This window comes from Notechis scutatus, chromosome 1, assembly GCF_049901735.1.
Source record: "Notechis scutatus isolate UNSWTSFEM ecotype Mainland chromosome 1, rNotScu1.2, whole genome shotgun sequence".
NCBI lineage: Eukaryota > Metazoa > Chordata > Lepidosauria > Squamata > Elapidae > Notechis > Notechis scutatus.
In genome coordinates this window covers 335107363-335128616 of record NC_142009.1, presented here as the reverse complement: position 1 = coordinate 335128616, position 21254 = coordinate 335107363, and the positions used below count along the sequence as shown (strand labels likewise).

Genomic DNA, 21254 nt, shown 5'->3' with positions numbered 1-21254 from the left:
CTCCGTTGAGGAAACAAAGATCTGACATCTCTAGTTCCGGGGCTGGAGAATGATGGGTTAAGTTCAATAGACGTTATTAAAGGCCTTTCATAAAATATTATGCGCATTAAATATTCATTACCTCTGTTAAATATTTAATACTTCGAATTATTGAAGGCTCCTTTTTCATTAAAAAGCGAAATTGCTTTGGGGATAAGGTTTATTAGATGCTTGGTAGGTACTGTTTACAGAGAAGGATTAAATCCTAAAATAATTTTCGTTGCAACCTGTATAATAAATAATAATAATTATTGCTGCATGCTCAGAGCTTTCTTCCATCCTCCCAGGATGTTGTTGAGTTTATTTATGTTTTGTCTTTAAGATGTATATATTGCCTCTTCAAACCAGTTATCCCAAATGGCTTATGAAATCTTTTGTTATAACTTGAATTTTAAAATGCCAACTAAGAACAGAGACTAAATGTCAGCATACAGTAGAAATAGTGATGCATGACATCAGAGAAATGAAGACCATTAAACCAATTCTTGTATTTATTTTTAAATTTATTAAATTTATATGCTGCCCATTTTGCTGTCCAAGGTGATTTGGTTACTAAATACCAACTACCAAGTTTCTTTGATGATTTTTTTACACATTTAAGGTATGATGGTTTCGAAATAGCCATCTCCAACCTTAACAGAAAAGAAAAAAAGCTTCCAAGCTGAAAAGTAGCAAAGCCGAAAATGACCTTGAAAATATACAGTTATTTTTCTCTGACTGGAGACAAAATGTGTTTATGATAATGTATTCCTGAACAAAATCCTAACAGGCATTATAGGGTTTTTTCCTTATCAGGAATGCTGTCAGAGTGTGTGCAGAGATCTCATTTATTTTGTTGAAAAGGAGAGTGTCCCTGAATTTTGCTTTAACTTTTTAACTTTAATCAGAGTTTTCCCTGAAATTATCAGATGCCCTGGATTTTTGCCTCACATAAAATGCCTAAGAGGAGAATTAGACTAAAAAACTAACAGGTTTTTATACTAATATTTATATTTAGCAACCTTCAATTCCAGATCCTTCTGGAGAAGGTTTTATCTTGGTGGCTCCCAAGAATCACCAGCAGCAACTCAACAGGACATAATCAACTCTTGAGCAATCTACAGTATAATGATTAAAAAGATGACACGAAAGAGGAGATAAGGACAAACAACAGCATGGAAGATGGACTCAGTTACAATTGTGATGGGTACATTCTTAAGAAACCTGAAGATAAGAGGGAGATCATCATGGCGAAAATTTATCTCTATGTGGTATGTCTATGGAGAAACATAAAAATGGGTTTGGGTAAGATCCTTCTCAGCGTTTCCCAAGGTTGGGCTTCACTATTTTCTTTGTTCATGGAAGCTTGAAAAGAGCTAAAAACAAATTGGTCCGTTTCTGAAAAAGAGGCTTTTTCTTGAAGGTTAAGGTTTATGGGAAAGTATTAGCAACTAGCTCTATACTCTTGCTTCGCTACAAAACTATGTGATCAGCCTTAGTTTTTGGGGAGGAAAATAAGGGGAAAAAATTGTGCTTCTGCCTATCATCATCCATTGGTATTTGTCTGGCTAGTGTCCTGTCAGTGTGTGAGAGAGTTGAGGGCTGTTTGGAAACTGAAGCAGTATTTGCTGTGTGAGCAAGGAGACAGCAAGGAGCGTGGGTGTGTCTTAGCTCAACTGTTCTGTACTAAAGCTGCTTGTTGCTGTGAAAGTAAAACTGAAACTGAAACTCCTCTGTGTTTTACATTTGGAACAGATTTCTTTTCAGGTGGGGAGGGGGAGTAGAACTCCTTAGCATCAGGGTGTGTTAATAATAAATACGAAATATTAATGCTCTGATGGTCATTTCAAAAAATCCTTTCTTAGTGAGCCCCTAAAAGCCAAGAGGAACATACGTACCAAATTTCAAGTTTCTCTATAAATACTGGTGATGGGGGCTGGTATGCTGGGCTGGTTGTCTGCGCTGCTACCTCTTGATTGGTTGATGGAGTTGATGTTGGTATAATGGACTGTGTGATGGCCTTGTGAGTTTTGTTGTGGAGATATCCTGGATCTTGTGCTGTAATCTCCTGGATCGTTTGTTTTTTTTCCATTAGCCTCTCGTGTTTTAATGGCTTGGGTAATGGGTTGTGTGATGGGCTTACGAGTTCTTTTGTTGTGGTATCCTGAGTCCTGTGTTGTAATCTCCGGGGTCGTTTGTGTTTTGATCTTTTTTCCATTAGCCTCCTATGTAGTAACGGCTTGGGTAATGGGTTGTGTGATGACCTTGTGAGATTTATTGCTGTGGTGTTCTTGGTCTTGTGCTGTGATATCCTGGGTCATTTGCTGTGTTGCAACTTCTTGAGTTCTTGTGGTATAATTTCCTGAGTTTTCTGATGTGATGTCCTGAGCGGGTGGCTGTGATGTAGCATTCTGGGTTTTAGTCTGGCTTCGAGTTTGGGGCCTGTGTCTGTGTTCTTGGCGTGTGTCAGCTTGTTTGGTTTTCAGGTTGGGGGGTGCGACAGCTGGCAAAGCAGCTGTGGTCTGTTTTCTGGATGGTGGTTGTCCTTCGTTTATAGGATGGGCTTGGGCCTGGGTCTAATGAGGGGGATTGGCGGTGGTGTCCCATGTTATTTTGGGTCTGGTGTTGGTTTTTGTGGCTGGGACTCGTTTGTTGGTGAGGGCTAGCTTCCAGATGTCTGGTAGGCAGGAGGTATCATCCCGTCTATTCATGTTATGGGGGTGTTTCTCTATCTCGATGGCTTCCTTGATTATTCTCTTGCTGGAGTGTTCAGTATTGGATATTAATTTGGTTCCTTCAAATATCCAACACTGAACACCCATTATGAAAATCTACGAAAACAAATGTATACATACATATACATATACATATACATATATATGTTTTCTTAAGTTTTCGCAGTACTTACATGTATGGTATTCAGCTTTGTTCGGGTATTTTCCATGTCATTATAGCACAACTATAATGACGTGGGAGAATCCCGAACAAGCTAAATACCATACATACATACATACATACATACATACATACATACAATGGAAAAAGCCAATTTAAAATACAAGAAAACCTATGTGTAATTAGCCAGCGCAGCAGTATTACAAATACCATGTTTCAAGTATTACAAAGTCCATCCTCTTTGGCCCTCACTCAGGCTCCCAGGACGCGCCAGAGGCCGGAAGACTCCAGGCGCTGTATTCCCCATTGTCCAGGAAGTCTTTTGCAGCTACTTGGATGTGGTAGGTTACGCCAGAACGGATCCCGGTGAGGTTAAAGGAAGTTCGCTCGATAGGCCTGGTCTGGGGAAACAAATAAAAATACAGGTTAGCCCTTGATTTAAAATCATTCGTTTGTTTAGTGATCGTTTGATGTTACAAAGGCACTGAAAAACGTGACTTATATGACTGGTTTTCACACCCTGGCAATTGGGATGTATTTATAGAAGGTCCTCGATTTACGACCACAATTGAGCTCAAAAGTTCTGTTCTTCAGCGAGGTAGTTGTTAAGTGACTTTACCTCCTTTCTTGCCACGATTGTTAAATGAACCACTGCAGTTGTTAAGTTAGTGACATGGTTGTGGAACAGCCTGCCTTCGGACGTTGTGTTTCAAGAAGAGACTGGACAGCCATCTGTCAGAAATGGTGTAGGGTTTCCTGCTTGGGCTGGACTAGATGACCTACAAGGTCCCTTCCAACACTGTTAATCTGTTTTTGTTTTTTTAAAAAATGTATCTGGCTTTCCCGTTGGCTTTGCTTGTCAAAAGGCTGCAAATGGGGATCATATACCAAACCATTGTAAATGCAGTGTCTGAATTTTGATCGTGTGACCGTGGGGCTGACGCAATGGTCGTAATGGTGAAAAACGGTCACTACATCACTTTTTTTCAGTGCTGTTTAAGTTCAAATGGTCACCATTCGAACTGTTGTACGTCAAGGACTGCCTGTATGACTCATGCAATACCCCGGGGTCATGTGATCGTCATGTGTGAGCTTCCCAGACAGCTTCTGATAAGCGAAATCAGTGGGGAAAACCAGATTCGCTTAATGGTTGCATGATTCACTTAACAACCATGGCAAAAAAGGTCATAGAATCAGGCGTGACTCGCTAAACTGCCTTGTTTAGCAACAGAAATCATGGTCACAATTCTACCCGTAAGTCAAGGACTACGTCTGTGGCAAAAAAGTAATAATAATAAAAAAAAAGAGAAATTCAGATCAGAAGTTCAGGCTATGAATAGAATAGGATATAGGATATAGGATATAGGATATAGGATATGGAATGGAATGGAATGGAATAAAACAGAATGGAATGGAATGGAATGGAATAAAATAGAATAGAATTAGAATGGAATGGAATGGAATAGAATAGAAATATTGGAATGAAGAATAGGATAGGATAGGATATAGAATAGAAGAGAAGAAAATAGAGTAGAAGAGAATAGAGTAGAAGAGAAGAGAAGAGAATGGAGTGGAGTGGAGTGGAGTAGAGGAGTGGAGTGGAGTGGAGTAGAGTAGAGTAGAGTAGAGTAGAGTAGAGTAGAAGGGAATGGAATGAAATGGATTAGAGTAGAGAAGAGAAGAGAAGAGAGTAGAGTAGAAGGGAATGGAATGAAATGGATTAGAGTAGAGTAGAGTAGAGTAGAGTAGAGTAGAGTAGAGTAGAGTAGAGTAGAGTAGAAGAGAATAGATTAGAATGGAATGGATTAGAATAGAGTAGAGTAGAGTAGAAGAGAAGAGAAGAGAATAGATTAGAATAGAATGGATTAGAATAGAGTAGAGTAGAAGGGAAGGGAAGGGAAGGAAATAGAATAGAGGAGAGGAGAGTAGAGTAGAAGAGAAGAGAATATAGATGGGATAAAGAATAGAATAGAATAGAATAGAATAGAATAGAATAGAATAGAATAGAATAGAATAGAAGAGTTAGAAGGGACCTTGGAGGTGTTCTAGTCCAACCCCGTGCTTAGGCAGGAAACTCTATTTCAGACATAAGGTAATCCAATTAACGTAACCATTACCTGGAGTGACTCCCATCTCCCGCACTCACCGTTCGGCTAAGCCTTGATCCATCTCTCGAATAACGGATGATATATTGCAGGGGAAAATATTCAGGATATAACCAGGAGCTGGGAGCCTCCCATCGTACAAGCAACATTTTTTTCTTCCCTTGGATCGGGGAGACCGTTACATTTTCTGGAGGGTCTGGCTGGACTAAGAAAAGGGAAGAAGAGAATTAAACCAGCCCCAAAATGGCCAATACAGGGTAGTCCTGGACTTACAACCGCTCGTTTAGTGACCGTTTGTTTGACGTTACAATGGCACTGAAAAGAAGCGATTTATGGGCGTTTTTCCACACAGCGTCCCCATGGTCACGTGATCAAAATTTGGATGCTTGGCGACGGAATCCTATTTATGACGGTTGCAACGTCCCGGGGGTCACATCGTGATCCCCTTTTGCGACCTTCTGACAAGCCAAATCCATGGGGAATCCCAACTCACATCACAACCGTGTTGCTAACTTAACAGCCTAAGGGATTCACTTAACAACTGTGGCAAGGGAGGTCGCAAAATGGGGCAAAACTCACTGAGCAACCCTCTATTAAGCAATGGGAAATTTTGAGCTCAATTGCGGTCGTAAGTCAAGGACTACTTGTAATGGGGGGGAAAAAATAAAAGCGGGTCACATCAAGATATGAGAAATAACCTTATTGCAGCTACTAATCCATGTGCCATAAAAGTGTCAGACCTTCTCCTAAGAGAAGGACAAAGTGTTTCTATCTGTTTTACGTCGGTTGGCTTATTCGCAATCCATGACGTCTGATCCCCAAGGGCGATCAAGCAAATAATCAATCAATCAATCTATATATATATATATATATAAAAGCGAAAGACCCCTCACGCATCATCACAAAATCTCCAGAACCGTAAAGCCTACAAACTTGAAACTTAACAGGCATGTTCCTCTTGGCTTCTAGGTGCTCAGTAAGAAAGGATTTTTCCAAATGACCATCAAGAGTATTAATATTTCATATTTATTATTAACACGCTCTGATGTTAAGGAGTTCTACTCCCCCTCCCCACCTGAAAAGAAATCTCTTCCAAATGCAAAACACAAGCAGAGGAGAGGAGGTTCAGTTTTACTTTCACAGCACCAAGCAGAACAGTTGAACTAAGAACAGAACAGAACAGTTGAGCTAAGCCACGCCCACGCTCCTTGCTCACACAAATACTGTTTCACTTTCCAAACAGCCCTCAACTCTTTCACACACTGACAGGACATTAGCCAGATGAATACCGATGGATGGTGGTAGGCAGAGGCAGAATTTTCTCCCCCTTATTTTCCTCTCCCAAAACTAAGCCTGATCACATAGTTTCGCAGCGAAGCACGGGTATCCAGCTAGTAAATAATAAATAAAAGGCTGGCATTTGAGTTCGGCCATGCTTCCTAGGAACACCCATAATCCTTTTTTTACATGCTCTAATCCAGCGTTTCGCAACCTGGGCCATGTTAAGCCCTGTGGACTTCAACTCTCAGAATTCCTCAACTCCCAGCATAGAATTTATTTATTTTATTTATTTATTTGATTTGCCAATTGTTTACAAGATAATAAGTATAAGTGTATACATAGTTGTGAATACATGAAATGGGTACATATAAGAAAAATAAAAGAAGAATAAGAGAAACAATAGGACAGGGTGCTATGGTGCGCTTATGCATGCCCCCTACAGACCTCTTAGGAAAGGGGTGAGGTCAATAGTAGACAGTCTAAGGTTAAAGTTTTTGGGGTTTGGGGAAGAAACTACAGAGTCGGGTAGAGTATTCCAGACATTGACCACTCTATTGACGTTCACATGTCTTCAAAGCTGACAAGATTGAAAAACACGGTTTTTCTACTTGCATTTTTTTTAATGTGCTTTCGAACTGCTAGGTTGGCAGAAGCTGGAACAAGTCCTGGGAGCTCAGCGATGCTGGGGATTCGAACCCCCCGAGCTTCCCTGATTGACAAGCTCAGCATCTTAGCCACCCCTTCGACCTCTGCCACTCCACGACTGCAGAAAAACGTCCCTTGTAGGGTATATAGGAGGGAGAAATCCTTGTAAAACTCACTGATCTGATCCAGGGAGACCAGAAAGAAATCGCTGGCTGTCCCCAGCGGATTGACAGCTGTCACGTTGAGCACGTAAGGATCGGTGGAGAACATCTGCAAGAGAGTCATACTGCAGCTGTGGCTCCCTGCAACGGGGGTTTGCACTGGTGGACGTCTCCCCTTAAGCCGTGCCTGCGTCCACAAGGAAAATCTGGGTTCAGACATGCACACTGCATAGGGCGGCAGGTTAAGGGTTGTGTGAACGGGGGTCTCGGTGACTGCAACCACGGCGGGGGAGAAGTCAGTGTGGATTGAATCCAGTTCGTGGGTGGGGGGGGGGGCTGGGGGATAAAACATACCAAGGATGCTCGCAGGAACTGGGTAGGTCTAGTCCAGGAGTCGGCAACCTTCAACACTCAAAGAAGCCATTCGGACCGGTTTCTCACAGAAGAGAAAACACCGGGAGCCACAAAACCTAGGTGGGCGTGGCCAAGATCATGTGTCTCTCCCACCCAGTCACATGACCCCACCATTGCCACGCCTACCCAGGTTTTGTGGCTCCCAGTGTTTTCTCACCCTCATTGTCTCCCTCCCTCTTTCTCTCTCTGGCTCTCTTTCTTTTTCCCTCTCTCCTTCTCTCATTCTCTCCCTCCCTCCCTCCCTCCCTCTCTCTCCCCTCCTCCCCCTCTCTCTTTCTCTCCCTCCCCCTCTTTCCTTCTCTGGCTCTCTTTCCCTCTCTCTCTCTGCCTTTCTCTCTGCCTCCCCCCCCCTCTCTCTTTCTCTCCCTCCCCTCTCTCTTTCTCTCCCTCCCCTCTTTCTTTCTCTGGCTCTCTTTCCCTCTCTCTCTCTGCCTTTCTCTCTGCCTCTCCCTCCCCCTCTCTCTCTCTCCTCCCCTCTCTCTTTCTCTCCCTCCCCTCTTTCTTTCTCTGGCTCTCTTTCCCTCTCTCTCTCTGCCTTTCTCTCTGCCTCTCCCTCCCCCTCTCTTCTCTCCCTCCCCCTCTCTCTTTCTCTCCCTCCCCCTCTTTCTTTCTCTGGCTCTCTTTCCCTCTCTCTCTCTGCCTTTCTCTCTGCCTCTCCCTCCCCCTCTCTCTTTCTCTCCCTCCCCCTCTCTCTTTCTCTCCCTCCCCTCTCTCTCTGCCTCTGTCTCTCTTCCCTCCTCCCTCCTCCTCCTCCCTCTCTCATTCTCTCCCTCCCTCTTTCTTTCTCTGGCTCTCTTTCCCCTCTCTCTCTCTGCCTTTCTCTCTGCCTCCTTCCCTCCCCTCTCTCTTTCTCTCCCTCCCTCTCTCTCTGGATCACTTTCTTTTCCCTCCCTCCCTCTCTCTCCCTCCCCCTCCCCCTCTCTCTCCTTCCCCTCTCTCTCTCTCTGGCTCTCTTTTTCCCTCCCTCCCTCCCTCTCTCCCTCCTCCTCCCTCTCCCCTCTCTCATTCTCTCCCTCCCTCCCCCTCTCTCTGGCTCACTTTCTTTTCCCTCCCTCCCTCCCTCCCTCCCTCCCTCCCTCTCCCTCCTCCCCCTCTCTCATTCCCTCCCTCCCCCCCTCTCTCTGGCTCTCTTTTTCCCTCTCTCTCTCACTCCTCCCCCTCTCTCATTCTCTCCCTCCCTCCCTCTCTCTCTGGCTCTCTTTTCCCCTCCCTCCCTCTCTCCCTCCTCCCCCTCTCCCCTCTCTCATTCTCTCCCTCCCTCCCCCTCTCTCTGGCTCACTTTCTTTTTCCCTCCATCTCTCTCTGCCCCTCCCTCCCTCCCTTTCATTTCTGTTTGTGTGTGTGTGTGTGTTTTACCTTCTCAGGCCAGGCAAGGAGTGACTGGGAAGGGAGGGCGGGAGGCGGGGCCAGCCAGTGGTGAGATCACCCAACAGGGAGCCACAGCAGAGGGCCACATGTGGCTCCAGAGCCACAGGTGGTTGACACCTGGTCTAGTCGGATGAAAAGAAGGACTAGGGGAGACAGGATAGCGGCCTTCCAATACTTGAGGGGCTGCCCCAAAGGAGAGGGAGTCAAGCTATTCTCCAAACCACCAGAAGGCAGGACAAAGAAGCAACAGATGGAAACTCATCCAGGAGACAAGCAACCTGGAATTAAGGAGGAATTTCTTGACTGTGAGGACAAATAACCAGTGGAACTACCTGCCTCAAGAACTTGTAAATGCTCCATCAATGGAGCTTGTCTGAAATGGTATAGCAGGGTTTGCTGCCTCAACAGGGGGTTGGACTAGAAGACCTCCAAGGTCCCTTCCAAATTTTTGACCTGGTGTTTAAGGGGTTGGGATTTGGTTTATGTGGTTCGCTATCTTCAGTTCTTTGAAACTGTAGAATTGATTAACCATCAAATCATTCAGTCACAAAAGGATTTGGTACATCTTTATAATGACAAGAAAACTACAGGGATGCATGTTTGACTTGAGGGATAACCTCCCTTCCTTTCCTCCTTCCCTCCTCTTCTTTCCTCTTCTCCTTCCTCCCTCTTCTTCCTTCTTCCTTTTTCTCTTTCTTTCCATTCTTCCATTCTCATTCTTTCCCTTTCTTGTTTCTTTCTTTCCTCTTGTTCTTTTCTCCTTCCTTCCCTCCCTCCATCTTCCTTTTCCCTCTTTACTTTCCTCCCCCTTCTCTTCTTCCTTCCTTTTTTTCTTTCCTTCAACCCTTTTCTTTCCCTTTCTTGTTTCTTTCCTTCCCCTTGTTCTCTTCCTTCCTTCCCTCCCTTCCTCCTTTCCTCATCCATCCTCCTCTTTCCTCTTCTCCCTCCTTCCTTCCCTTGTTCTTTCTTTTCTTTCCTCTCGTTCTTTTATTCTTTTTCTTCTTTTTTTCTCTTTCTTTCCATCCTTTTCATTCTTTCCCTTTCTTGTTTCTTTCCTTCCTCTTATTCATTTTCTCTTTCCTTCCTTCCTTCCTTCTCTCCCTCCCTCCCTCCTTCTTTTCTCAAATATATAGCCTCCCAATTGCAACGATTCCCAGCCGCTCATGAGCAGACAAAAACAATCCCATCAAAATTATAAATACAATTAGAAACCCAAACTCATCAGGCCTCCAAAGTCTTCCTCAAAAGTTCCATCTTCAGCACCCTTCTAAGACCTTTACGGCTTTTTTTTTTAAATAACCACCTGGGCACGTAGGTATCCTCCAACACCTTTGCTGCTTTACCTGTAGCTGGCAAAGAAAGAGGTAGGCAGAAGGCTGTCCGTTTCCAAAGTCCAGGAGCAATTGACCACTGGGTAGCTGATGGACCTGCAATGGATCGATGGTTTCTCAGGAGGATCTGCAGGGCAAAAGCCAAAAAGGTGAGACACACCTGCATCCCCTCTTCCTTTACAGCAAGGGTGTCCAACCTTGGCAACTTTAAGACTTGTGGACTTCAACTCCCAGAATTCCTCAGCCAGCTTTGCTGGCTGAGGAATTCTGGGAGTTGAAGTCCACAAGTCTTAAAGTTGCCAAGGTTGGACACCCCTGTTTTACAGGTAGTCCTGGACTTATGGGCCCCAAATTGAGCCCCAAATTTCTGCTGATAAGCGAGACTGTTGTTAACGTGAATTTTTTGGCCCATTTTATGACCTTTCTTGCCACAGTTGTTAAGTGAATCACTCAGTGGTGGGAATTCAATTTTTTTTTACGACCGGTTCTGTGGGCGTGGCGTGGCTTGGTGGGCGTGGCTTGGTGGGCGTGGCAGGGGAAGGATATCCTGCAAAATCCCCCTTCCCTCCCCACCCCACTAACCTGCTTTCCAGCTCCGTTCTCCTGTGCAGGGCAACCAAAGGAGACCCAGCCGATCAGCTGGGACTCAATGGGAGGCAGAGAAGAGATGGGGTTGGCAGAGTCAGTCAGAGGTGGGATTGGCTGGTTCTCCAAACGGCTCAAAATTTCCGCTTCCGGTTCTATAGAACCGGTCAGAACCTGCTGAATGCCACCTCTGGAATCACTGCTGTTGTTAAGATAGTAACATGGCTGTCAAGGGAATCTGGGGTTTGCAGGTCAGAAAGTCACAAAAGGGGATCCCTTGAGGGCATGAATCAGTGTTTTTCAAACTTGGCCATATTAAGATGTGCTGACTTCAATTCCCAGAAATCCCCATGCTGGTTGGGGAATTTTAAGAACTGGTCCACACAACTTAAAGTAAGAGATACTGTCAGGAAGGGAGGGAAGGAAGTGAATGGATGGATGGATGGGAGAAAGAGGAAGGGAGGGAGGAAGGAAAGAAGGAAAAAGAGGAACAAGGGAGGAAGGAATGAGAAAGAAAGAGGAAAGATGGAAAGAAGGAAGGGAGGGAGGGTGGAAGAATGGAGAGGGAGGCAGGAATAGAGGAAGGAAAAGGAAGGAGGAAGGAAGGAAAGCAGACAGATGGAAGAAAGAGGAAGGAAGGAGGGGAGGGAGGGAGGAAAGAAGGAAGGAAGGAAAGAAGGAAAAAGGAACAAGGGAGGAAGGAAAGAGAAAGAAAGAGGAAAGATGGAAAGAAAGAAGGGAGGGAGGGAGGGAGGATGGAAGAATAGAAAGGGAGGCAGGAATAGAAGAAGGAAAAGGAAGGAGGAAAAGGAAGGAAAGCAGACAGATGGGAGAAAGAGGGAAGGAAGGAAAGAAGGAAAAAGAGGAACAAGGGAGGAAGGAAAGAGAAAGAAAGAGGAAAGATGGAAAGAAAGAAGGGAGGGAGGGTGGAAGAATGGAGAGGGAGGCAGGAATAGAGGAAGGAAAAGGAAGGAGGAAGGAAGGAAAGCAGACAGATGGAAGAAAGAGGAAGGAAGGAGGGGAGGGAGGGAGGAAAGAAGGAAGGAAGGAAAGAAGGAAAAAGAGGAACAAGGGAGGAAGGAAAGAGAAAGAAAGAGGAAAGATGGAAAGAAAGAAGGGAGGGAGGGAGGATGGAAGAATAGAAAGGGAGGCAGGAATAGAAGAAGGAAAAGGAAGGAGGAAAAGGAAGGAAAGCAGACAGATGGGAGAAAGAGGGAAGGAAGGAAAGAAGGAAAAAGAGCAACAAGGGAGGAAGGAAAGAGAAAGAAAGAGGAAAGATGGAAAGAAGGGAGGGAGAATAGAAAGGGAGGCAGGAATAGAAGAAGGAAAGGAAGGAAGAAGGAAGGAAAGCAGACAGATGGGAGAAAGGGAAGGAAGGAAGGGATGGAAGAAGGGAAAAGAAATGGGAGGGAGGGAAGAAGGAAAGAAGGAAGGAATGAAGAAAAGAGAGAGAAGGGAAGGCAGGAAAGAAAAGAGGGAGACAAGAAGGAAGGGAAAAGTGGGAGAAATGAAGGAAAGGAAGGGAGGGAGGGAGGGAGGGAGGGAGGGAGGGAGGAAGGAAGGAAGGAAGGAAGGAAGGAAGGAAGGAAGGAAGGAAGGAAGGAAGGAAGGAAGGAAGGAAGGAATTGCAGCATCATAGTCTCGGATGGCTCCATTTGGGTAAGGGAGGCTTTGGGGCTTGCTATTCTCACTCACAGCCCAGCCGGAGGTGAATCCTTCCCAGGGTCTGCCCAGTGCTGGCATCCTGGCAGCTGTATTCCCCTTCCTGGGCCGAACTGGCATTCCGCAAGATGAGGCTGCCATCTTTCTGCACCCCGTTCAAAACGGTCTCCGGGGTCACGTGGTTTTTCCATACCACCTGGGATCCGCCTTCAGGTACAGGGCAAGACAAGACCACGGTGGTGGCCCCGAGTCGGGCATACAGGCGGTCGATGGGCTCTGCTGCGGTCCAGAAGCAACCATGGTTGAGGTGGGAGGGAAACATTCGCATTCTGCATTTAGCATAGCAATAGCCTGGGTTATCCTGAACTATGGTTTGCTTAACCATGGTACAAATCAAGGGTCTTCAAACTTGGCAAGGGTTAAGACTTGTGGGCTTCCAACTCCCAGAATTCCTGAGCTAACATGACTGGAGGAGGAATTCTGGGAGTTGAAGTCCACAAGTCTTAAAAGCTGTCAAGTTTGAAGGCCCCTGGTATAAATCCTAAAAACCTTTCTAAAAGCAATGCTTTTCAAAACTGGCCACTTTAAAATGTGTGGACTTCAACTCCCAGAATTCCCCAGCCCCTGCCCCCCCCTCTCTCTCAGAGAGAGAGAGAGAGAAAATGAGAGAGAAAATGAGAGAGAGAGAGAGAAAAAGAAAGAGAAAATCAGAGAAAATGAGGAGAAAGAAAAAGAGAGAGAGAAAGAGAAAATGTGTGTGTGTGTGTGAGAGAGAGAGAGAGAATGAGAGAGAAAATGAGAGAGAGAGAGAAAAGAAAGAGAAAGAGATAATCAGAAAATGAGGGAGAAAGAAAAAGAGAGAGAGGAAGAAAATGTGTGTGTGTGTGAGAGAGAGAGAGAGAGAAAATGAGAGAGAGAAAATGAGAGAGAGAGAGAGAAAAAGAAAGAGAAAATCAGAGAAAATGAGGGAGAAAGAAAAAAAGAGAGAGAAAGAGAAAATGTGTGTGTGTGAGAGAGAGAGAGAGAGAGAAAATGAGAGAGAGAGAGAGAGAAAAGAAAGAGAAAATCAGAGAAAATGAGGGAGAAAGAAAAAGAGAGAGAAAGAGAAAATGTGTGTGTGTGAGAGAGAGAGAGAAAATGAGAGAGAGAAAATGAGAGAGAGAGAGAAGAGAAAGAGAAAATCAGAGAAAATGAGGGAGAAAGAAAAAGAGAGAGAGAAAGAAAATGTGTGTGTGTGTGTGAGAGAGAGAGAGAGAGAGAGAGAGAGAGAGAATGAGAGAGAAAATGAGAGAGAGAGAGAAGAGAAAGAGAAAATCAGAGAAAATGAGGAGAGAGAAAGAAAATGAGATAGAGAGAAAGAGAAAATGTGTGTGTGTGTGAGAGAGAGAGAGAGAGAGAAAATGAGAGAGAGAGAGAGAGAAAAAAGAAAGAAAGAGAAAATCAGAGAAAATGAGGGAGAAAGAAAAAGAGAGAGAGAAAGAGAAAATGTGTGTGTGTGTGAGAGAGAGAGAGAGTGAGAGAGAAAATGAGAGAGAGAGAGAGAGAAAAGAAAATCAGAGAAAATGAGGGAGAAAGAAAAAGAGAGAGAGAAAGAAAATGTGTGTGTGTGTGAGAGAGAGAGAGAGAGAAAATGAGAGAGAGAAGAGAAAGAGAAAATCAGAGAAAATGAGGGAGAGAGAAAGAAAATGAGATAGAGAGAGAAAGAGAAAATGTGTGTGTGTGTGTGTAAGAGAGAGAGAGAGAGAGAGAGAGAGAGAGAGAGAGAGAATGGGAGGAGAGAGAAAATGAGAGAGAGAGAGAAAGAAGTAGCATTAAAGTAGCGTTGGTGGTATAGTGGTTAGCATAGCTGCCTTCCAAGCAGTTGACCGGGTTCGATTCCCGGCCAACGCAAAGTTGTTTTTAGGGGGCGTGCTTAAGCGCACTAACATGCCTACCGTCCCTGTCCTATTATTTCTTTTCTTTTTTTTTCTTATTCATATCCATTTTATGTATTCATAACCATGTTTACCTGTTATCTAATCATCGCTTGACAAAATAAAATAAATAAAGAGAAAATGTGTGTGTGTGTGTGTGTGTGTATGAGAGAGAGAGGGGGGAGAGAGAGATTGAGAGAGAGAGAGAGAGAGAAAATGGGAGGGAGAAAAAAGAGAGAAAGAGAAAATCAGAAAATAAGACAGAAAAAAACAAGATAGAGAAAGAGAAAATGTGTGTGTGTGTGAGAGAGAGAGAGAGAGAGGGAGGGAGAGATTGAGAGAGGGGGGGAGAGAGAGAGAAATGAGAGGGGAGGGGGCAAGGAGGAACCATCTAACAACATCCAAGCTGCAGGCCCAGATTCCTTCTCAGGTGTCGTGTTTAGAAGTACTAAGGATTTTTTTCCCCCAATCAATCATTTTAGATCTAGAGATTTGGCTCTCTTGCTTTAAGTGAGATGGAAGCACGGAGACTTTGACCAAGTGTACCATGCAAATCAAGGTGCTAGTTCTCATGAGGCTTCACTATTTTTTGTTTTCCCAAGCAAGAAAATAATGACAACATAATAAAATAAAATATAATGTAAAATATAAAAATAAAAACGCAAAGCAAATAATTGAGCTTCCCACAAGTCCTACCTTCGCTGGTCCAAGCGGAACTTGCAGGGACGATGAGCCCAGGTAGCAGGAACATGAGGAGCCACTGCATCTTGACCGTGAGGGACAGAGATATTTGAAAGAAACGCTTAAAAACTTCTTAGCGCTCTTTTCCAGAGTCTCAACATCTTTTTTTTTTTTTAATATCGTGGTGGCCAAAATTGGATGCACTTATAGAAAGCCAGCACCCACCCACCCACCCTTCTCCTAGAAGAATGGAATATTTTGAGGAATAAGGCAGAATATTCTATTGCCCTAAATGAGAAATGGAGAAACATGTTCTTTTTTTTAGAGGCAGGAAGCAGCCCCAATCTCCCTGCCCCTCAAGCAGAAACTGAGGAAGCCAGCTTTTAGAAATGCAGATTTGGTAATCCATTCAAGACAGGGTATTTTGAAATTCCCTGCTGCAAAGTCTGAACTTGGTAGAATTAGCCCCTCACTCAAGATCCAAAACAGGGTGAAAGCCATTTAGCCACAATAGGAATTGCCCAACACCCTTTCAGAACACAAGCCCCTTCATTGCATCGGAACAGTCCAAACTTCAACCAAACTTAGCTCAGACAAATACCTAGGATTCACATGTCCTCTTTTGCCTCTAGAGCCAGCTTTGACCCCTACATGGCCCCACATAGGTATCTGACAACAGCCAGTAGGATACATGTTCTTGCACAGGAACAGGAAGCTCAAGTGCAAAGCCCAAAGAAAGTATAACTCCCCCCTCCATTCTCCACTCCATGTGGTCAGCTGCCCAGAACCACTAACCCATGTGGTACTGTTCATCATCAAACCATTTTTCCAATCACCCTCCTTGTTTCCGGTGTCTTTCTCCCGTCTTGCAACTGAACCAGATGGATATTTCTCCCCACACAATATTCTAAGCGTGGTCTTACTATGGCATGATAGAGTGGGATTAACACTTCATTGCGGTCTTGATTCGATCTCTATTAATGCAACCTAGGACTGCACTGGCTTTTTTTGGCAGCTGCTACGCACAACTGGCTCATAGTGAAATGATTGTCTACGAGGACTCCAAGATCCCTCTCGCAGTTGCTACTATTGAGCCAGGTACCACCTGTGTTGTACCTGCGCCTTTGGTTTTTCTTGCCTAAATGTAGATGTCAACTAAAAAAGATTGGTCTTTTTAGCTGCCAGAAAAAGGGAGTGGGGGAAAAACAAGGCATTCTTGAAATGCCTAGATAATCAACTCGGCAGCCCAAAATTGTTGGAGCATAAGAAGGTTAATGGAGAGCATGATGGATGACTTTGGGAGACTGTTGTGTCCTATTGGAGAAGTCACATCCATGGAGTGGAACGTATGATGTGATTTAGTACTGGCTGCACCCAGCCACGCGCCAACATGGCCATTTCTAATAAACCAATTTACTTTTTCTAAGACGCGGCTAGAAGACTTTTGTTTTGAATGAAGGCGGATTGGTTGGAACCCTGACAGTAGAACCTTACTTTTCTCACCATTTAATTTCGTTTTGTTAAAAGGGGCCCAACGCTTAAATCTCTCAAGATCCTTCTGTATCTTAAGCCTATCGGTGTCATCTGCAAATTTGATGAGTTCTGGAGAACTCATCGGAAATCTGTTAGTCGAGGCTAAGTTGGAAAAATCACAACTCTTTATTTTATTTTATTTTAACCAGAGTTTGGGAAATTAGCACCCACCCCTCCTCCTAGAAAATTGAAATATCCTGGGAAATATTAAAAAGGCAGAATATTTCCTCTAAAAAGAGTAGAAACTCAGAAGCAGAAACTTAACCCCACCTTTGTTAATGGGTGGGCCATGAAGGCCTGGGCCAGAATACTTTACATAACAAAGATCTCCAGGTAGAGCTATAGCAATTGCTCAAAAGCCCTTTTCAGCGCACCATCATCCAGCAAGGCTCAACCAAGCCTGGAACTCAGGACAGGCTACAGAGTTGCCCCTGGGAGTCTGACAACCAATCAGAATACAAGCTCCAATTCGAATCCCAACAAAGGTTATAAAACCCAGGTACTCTCAGCATCTCAGCCTCTTTCTTGATCTTTTCCTTCATCTTGAAGCACGGGATCATCCTTTTCACTTTGGAGCTTCAAGCCATGTGTCCAAACCTGTCCACCATTAAACCTTCTGTGCTATATTAGCATACTCCAAACCCTCGCACCTGATTGGTCCGGACGGACAGCGACCTGATTGGTGAAACCCGGCCATGATTGGAGCGCTAGGAATCTGCCGCGATTGGCTGTGCGATCGCGGGAGATCAAACTGCCATTGGCCGCCCAGCCGCGAGCCAGCCCTATATGAAGGCTGCCGCGGCTTGTGTTTCTTCAGACTGTTCTTAACCTGAATAAAGAGCTGAACTCACTAGACTGGTCTCGCGTCTCCTTCGAACCGATCCACCCCAGATCTAACACCTTCCAAACAGCCTCCATGTTTCCAGGGTCTTTTTCCCCCGCTTGGAATTGAACCCAGAAGGATATTTTTCTTCCAACAAGAGAAAGCGAAATTTCTCTCTTTTGGCTTTATCTGTGCTCCCTGCTGTTATCCTTATTTACAGCTTCCCTCTAAAAGCGTTGCCCATAAATCGCAGCCAATTCCCGCAAGAGGAAATTGATTCAAATCCCCCCCACTTTTTTTTCTCCACGTTTGCAGCTGCAATAACAAACATCCGGAATGACAAACACAGATGTGCAAAGTCTCTTTTACTGTAGGTCACCTGCGTGCACACAAGTGTTTGTGTGGGTCTTTACGCTTCCCTAATATTTGGGATTTTTTAAAAAAAAACTTCCAACCTTCCTCCTAATGAAGTGGGCTTGTGGGCCAGAAAAATTAAAATCCATGCAAACTTTTCCTCTTGTAGCCATTTAAGTCTTTAAAAAAAAAAAAAAAACTTTTCACTGATTGACAGTTGTATTTCATGCCATTTTTTTTTCACTTGTATTTGTTTATGGATTTTTTGGGGTGGGGGGGGCAGAGTCAGGTGGGGTCTTGCTTCACAAATCTGGGACTCCCTGTCTTATGTTTTGAAGTGTAAGTTCCAGGTAAAGTTGGGAATTTTAAGTTTTGGAGTTGCAATGCATTGGTTGGGAACGATGGGAGTTGGGATACCCAGATATTTGATATCTGATAGAGAGCCAGTTTCGATCTAGTGGTTAAAGCACCAGTCTAGAAAGCAGGAGACTGTGTTCAGGTCGTGCCTTAAGACACAAATGCTGGCTGGGAGATCCAATCACCAGGTGACGGAGAGTTCTAGTCCCGCCTTAGACATGAAATTTGGCTGGGTGATTTTGGGCCAATCACCAGGTGACGGAGAGTTCTAGTCCCGCCTTAGACATGAAATTTGGCTGGGTGATTTTGGGCCAATCACCAGGTGACGGAGAGTTCTAGTCCCGCCTTAGACATGAAATTTGGCTGGGTGATTTTGGGCCAATCACCAGGTGACGGAGAGTTCTAGTCCCGCCTTAGACATGAAATTTGACTGGATGACGTTGGGCCAATCACGAGGAGACATTGAGTTCTAGTCCCGCCTTAGGCATGAAATTTGACTGGATGATGTTGGGCCAATCACAAGGAGACATTGAGTTCTAGTCCCGCCTTAGGCATGAAATTTGGCTGGGTGATTTTGGGCCAATCACCAGGTGACGGAGAGTTCTAGTCCCACCTTAGGCATGAAATTTGGCTGGGTGATTTTGGGCAAATCACCACGTGACAGAGAGTTCTAGTCCCGCCTTAGACATGAAATTTGGCTGGATAACTTTGGGCCAATCACCAGGTGACGGAGAGTTCTAGTCCTGCCTTAGACATGAAATTTGGCTGGATAACTTTGGGCCAATCACCAGGTGACGGAGAGTTCTAGTCCTGCCTTAGACATGAAATTTGGCTGGGTGATTTTGGGCCAATCACCAGGTGACGGAGAGTTCTAGTCCCGCCTTAGACATGAAATTTGGCTGGGTGACTTTGGGCCAATCACCAGGTGACAGAGAGTTCTAGTCCCGCCTTAGAAATGAAATTTGGCTGGGTGATTTTGGGCCAATCACCAGGTGACGGAGAGTTCTAGTCCCGCCTTAGACATGAAATTTGGCTGGGTGACTTTGGGCCAATCACCAGGTGACGGAGAGTTCTAGTCCTGCCTTAGACATGAAATTTGGCTGGGTGATTTTGGGCCAATCACCAGGTGACGGAGAGTTCTAGTCCCGCCTTAGACATGAAATTTGACTGGATGACGTTGGGCCAATCACGAGGAGACATTGAGTTCTAGTCCCGCCTTAGGCATGAAATTTGGCTGGATAACTTTGGACCAATCACCAGGTGACAGTGAGTTCTGGTCCCACCTTAGGCCTGAAATTTGACTGGATAACTTTGGGCCAATCACCAGGTGACGGAGAGTTCTAGTCCCGCCTTAGACATGAAATTTGACTGGATAACTTTGGGCCAATCACCAGGTGACGGAGAGTTCTAGTCCTGCCTTAGACATGAAATTTGGCTGGGTGATTTTGGGCCAATCACCAGGTGACGGAGAGTTCTAGTCCCACCTTAGACATGAACTTTGGCTGGGTGATTTTGGGCCAATCACCAGGTGACGGAGAGTTCTAGTCCCGCTTTAGGCATGAAAGTTGGCTGGTTGACTTTGAGCCAATCACCAAAAGATGTTGAGACTTTGGAAGAAGTGGAAAGAAGAGCAACTAAGACAGTTAAAGGCCTGGAGACAAAAACATATGAAGAACGGCTGCAGGATTTGGGTTTGGCCGGTCTAGAGAAAAGAAGGACTCGGGGGGACATGATGGCAGCCTTCCAGTATTTGAGGGGCTGCCACAAAGAAAAGGGGGTCAAATTATTCTCTAAAGCAAGACAAGAAACAATGGATGGAAACCAAGGAGAGAAGCCACCTGGCATTAAGGAGGAATTTCCTAACAGTGAGGACAATTAACCAGTGGAACAGCTTGCCACTAGAAGCTGTGGGTGCTTCATCACTGGAGGTTTTCAAGAAGAGACTAGACAGCCGTTTGTCTGAAATGATATCGATTCTCCTGCTTGAGCAGGGGCTGGACTAGAAGACCTCCAAGGTCCCTTCCAGCCCTATTTGGACTGATTGGTTGATAGTCCAGCCTTAACGCTGAAAGCCATCTGGGTGACTTTGGGCCAATCACTAGGAGACAAGTGAGTTTCTAGTGTTGTGGGGTAAATAAGAGGAGGAAGGGGTGTTGGATATGTTCACTTCCTTGAGTTAGCTATAAAAATAATAAAGGCAGGATAGAAGTAAACATTGGTAGCGCCAGACAAAGAGACGGAAGGGAAAGGAAGAAGGAAAAAAAAACTCTGCGAGGAAGTAGAAAAAGGGAAGGAAAGAGACGGAGGACACAGGAAGGAAGGAAAAGCTATTTTTCTCCATCTAATTTTTGCATAATCGATGATAATAATAACTTACGGTCTCGCAGAAGAAACATAACACTGAATTAAAGAAATGGAATTTGCTCTCCCCAGCTCAAAAGCTTCAGAGTTAATTTTTTTTTTGGACTGCGTTGGTTTCCTTTGGACTGCATTGTTCCTATCAGCCTTTTTTAAAATCTTGTTTTCTCTCGTTTGGTTGGTGGGTGGCACTGCCCCCCCTGACCCAAGGCTGGCCTTCCAGAGAGTGCTCCTTACCTTAAAACGTGCCTCGGTCCAGCGTACATGCAGGGGGGCTAGCGATGCCTTTCGTCATAGGAAAAACAGGACAGTCCCAAAAACCGGACGATTGGCGAAGGCCCAGGATTGCAACAGGCTCATTTCGACATGCTGAGCACGAACGCTCGTTCTGGCTGGAAAGTAAACATCCCTTCAAATCCCTGCCAAAGTGCAGCGTTTGGGTGTCCGGTTAGTTGCCGTTCTAAGTTTTTGGGTCACTCGTATGCGGTTTGGGTCTTGCATTTTTGCCACTGTTGTTTATTGTTTTGGTATTATTATAGTTATTATTGTAGTTATTGTATTATTGTTGTTATTGTTATTTGATATGGAATGGAGTATGTACACTGAGAGTTTCTGCACTGGAGACAAATTCCTTGTTGTCCCAGCACACTTAGCCAATAAAGAATTCTATTCTATTCTGTTCTGTGTTCTGTTCTGTTCCATTCTATTATTCTGTTCTGTTCTGTTGAGTTCCATTCCTTTTCACTCCACTCCATTATCCTATCCTATCC

General features: G+C 44.7%; 1 protein-coding gene and 1 non-coding gene across 2 annotated transcripts; one reads left to right on the top strand and one right to left on the bottom strand.

The window, feature by feature from the left end:
* Positions 1 to 3074: 3074 nt before the first annotated feature.
* On the bottom strand, positions 3075 to 20834 carry EBI3 (Epstein-Barr virus induced 3). The gene is given in 8 exon segments (XM_087952791.1): positions 3075 to 3314; positions 5060 to 5223; positions 7121 to 7261; positions 7264 to 7292; positions 10231 to 10345; positions 12499 to 12744; positions 15075 to 15151; positions 20723 to 20834. Coding segments are annotated over 7 exon segments (918 nt in total). The 5' UTR covers positions 15145 to 15151; positions 20723 to 20834; the 3' UTR covers positions 3075 to 3161.
* TRNAG-UCC (transfer RNA glycine (anticodon UCC)) lies at positions 14285 to 14355 on the top strand. The gene has a single exon. It is a non-coding gene; the product is annotated as a tRNA-Gly (tRNA).
* Positions 20835 to 21254: the final 420 nt, after the last annotated feature.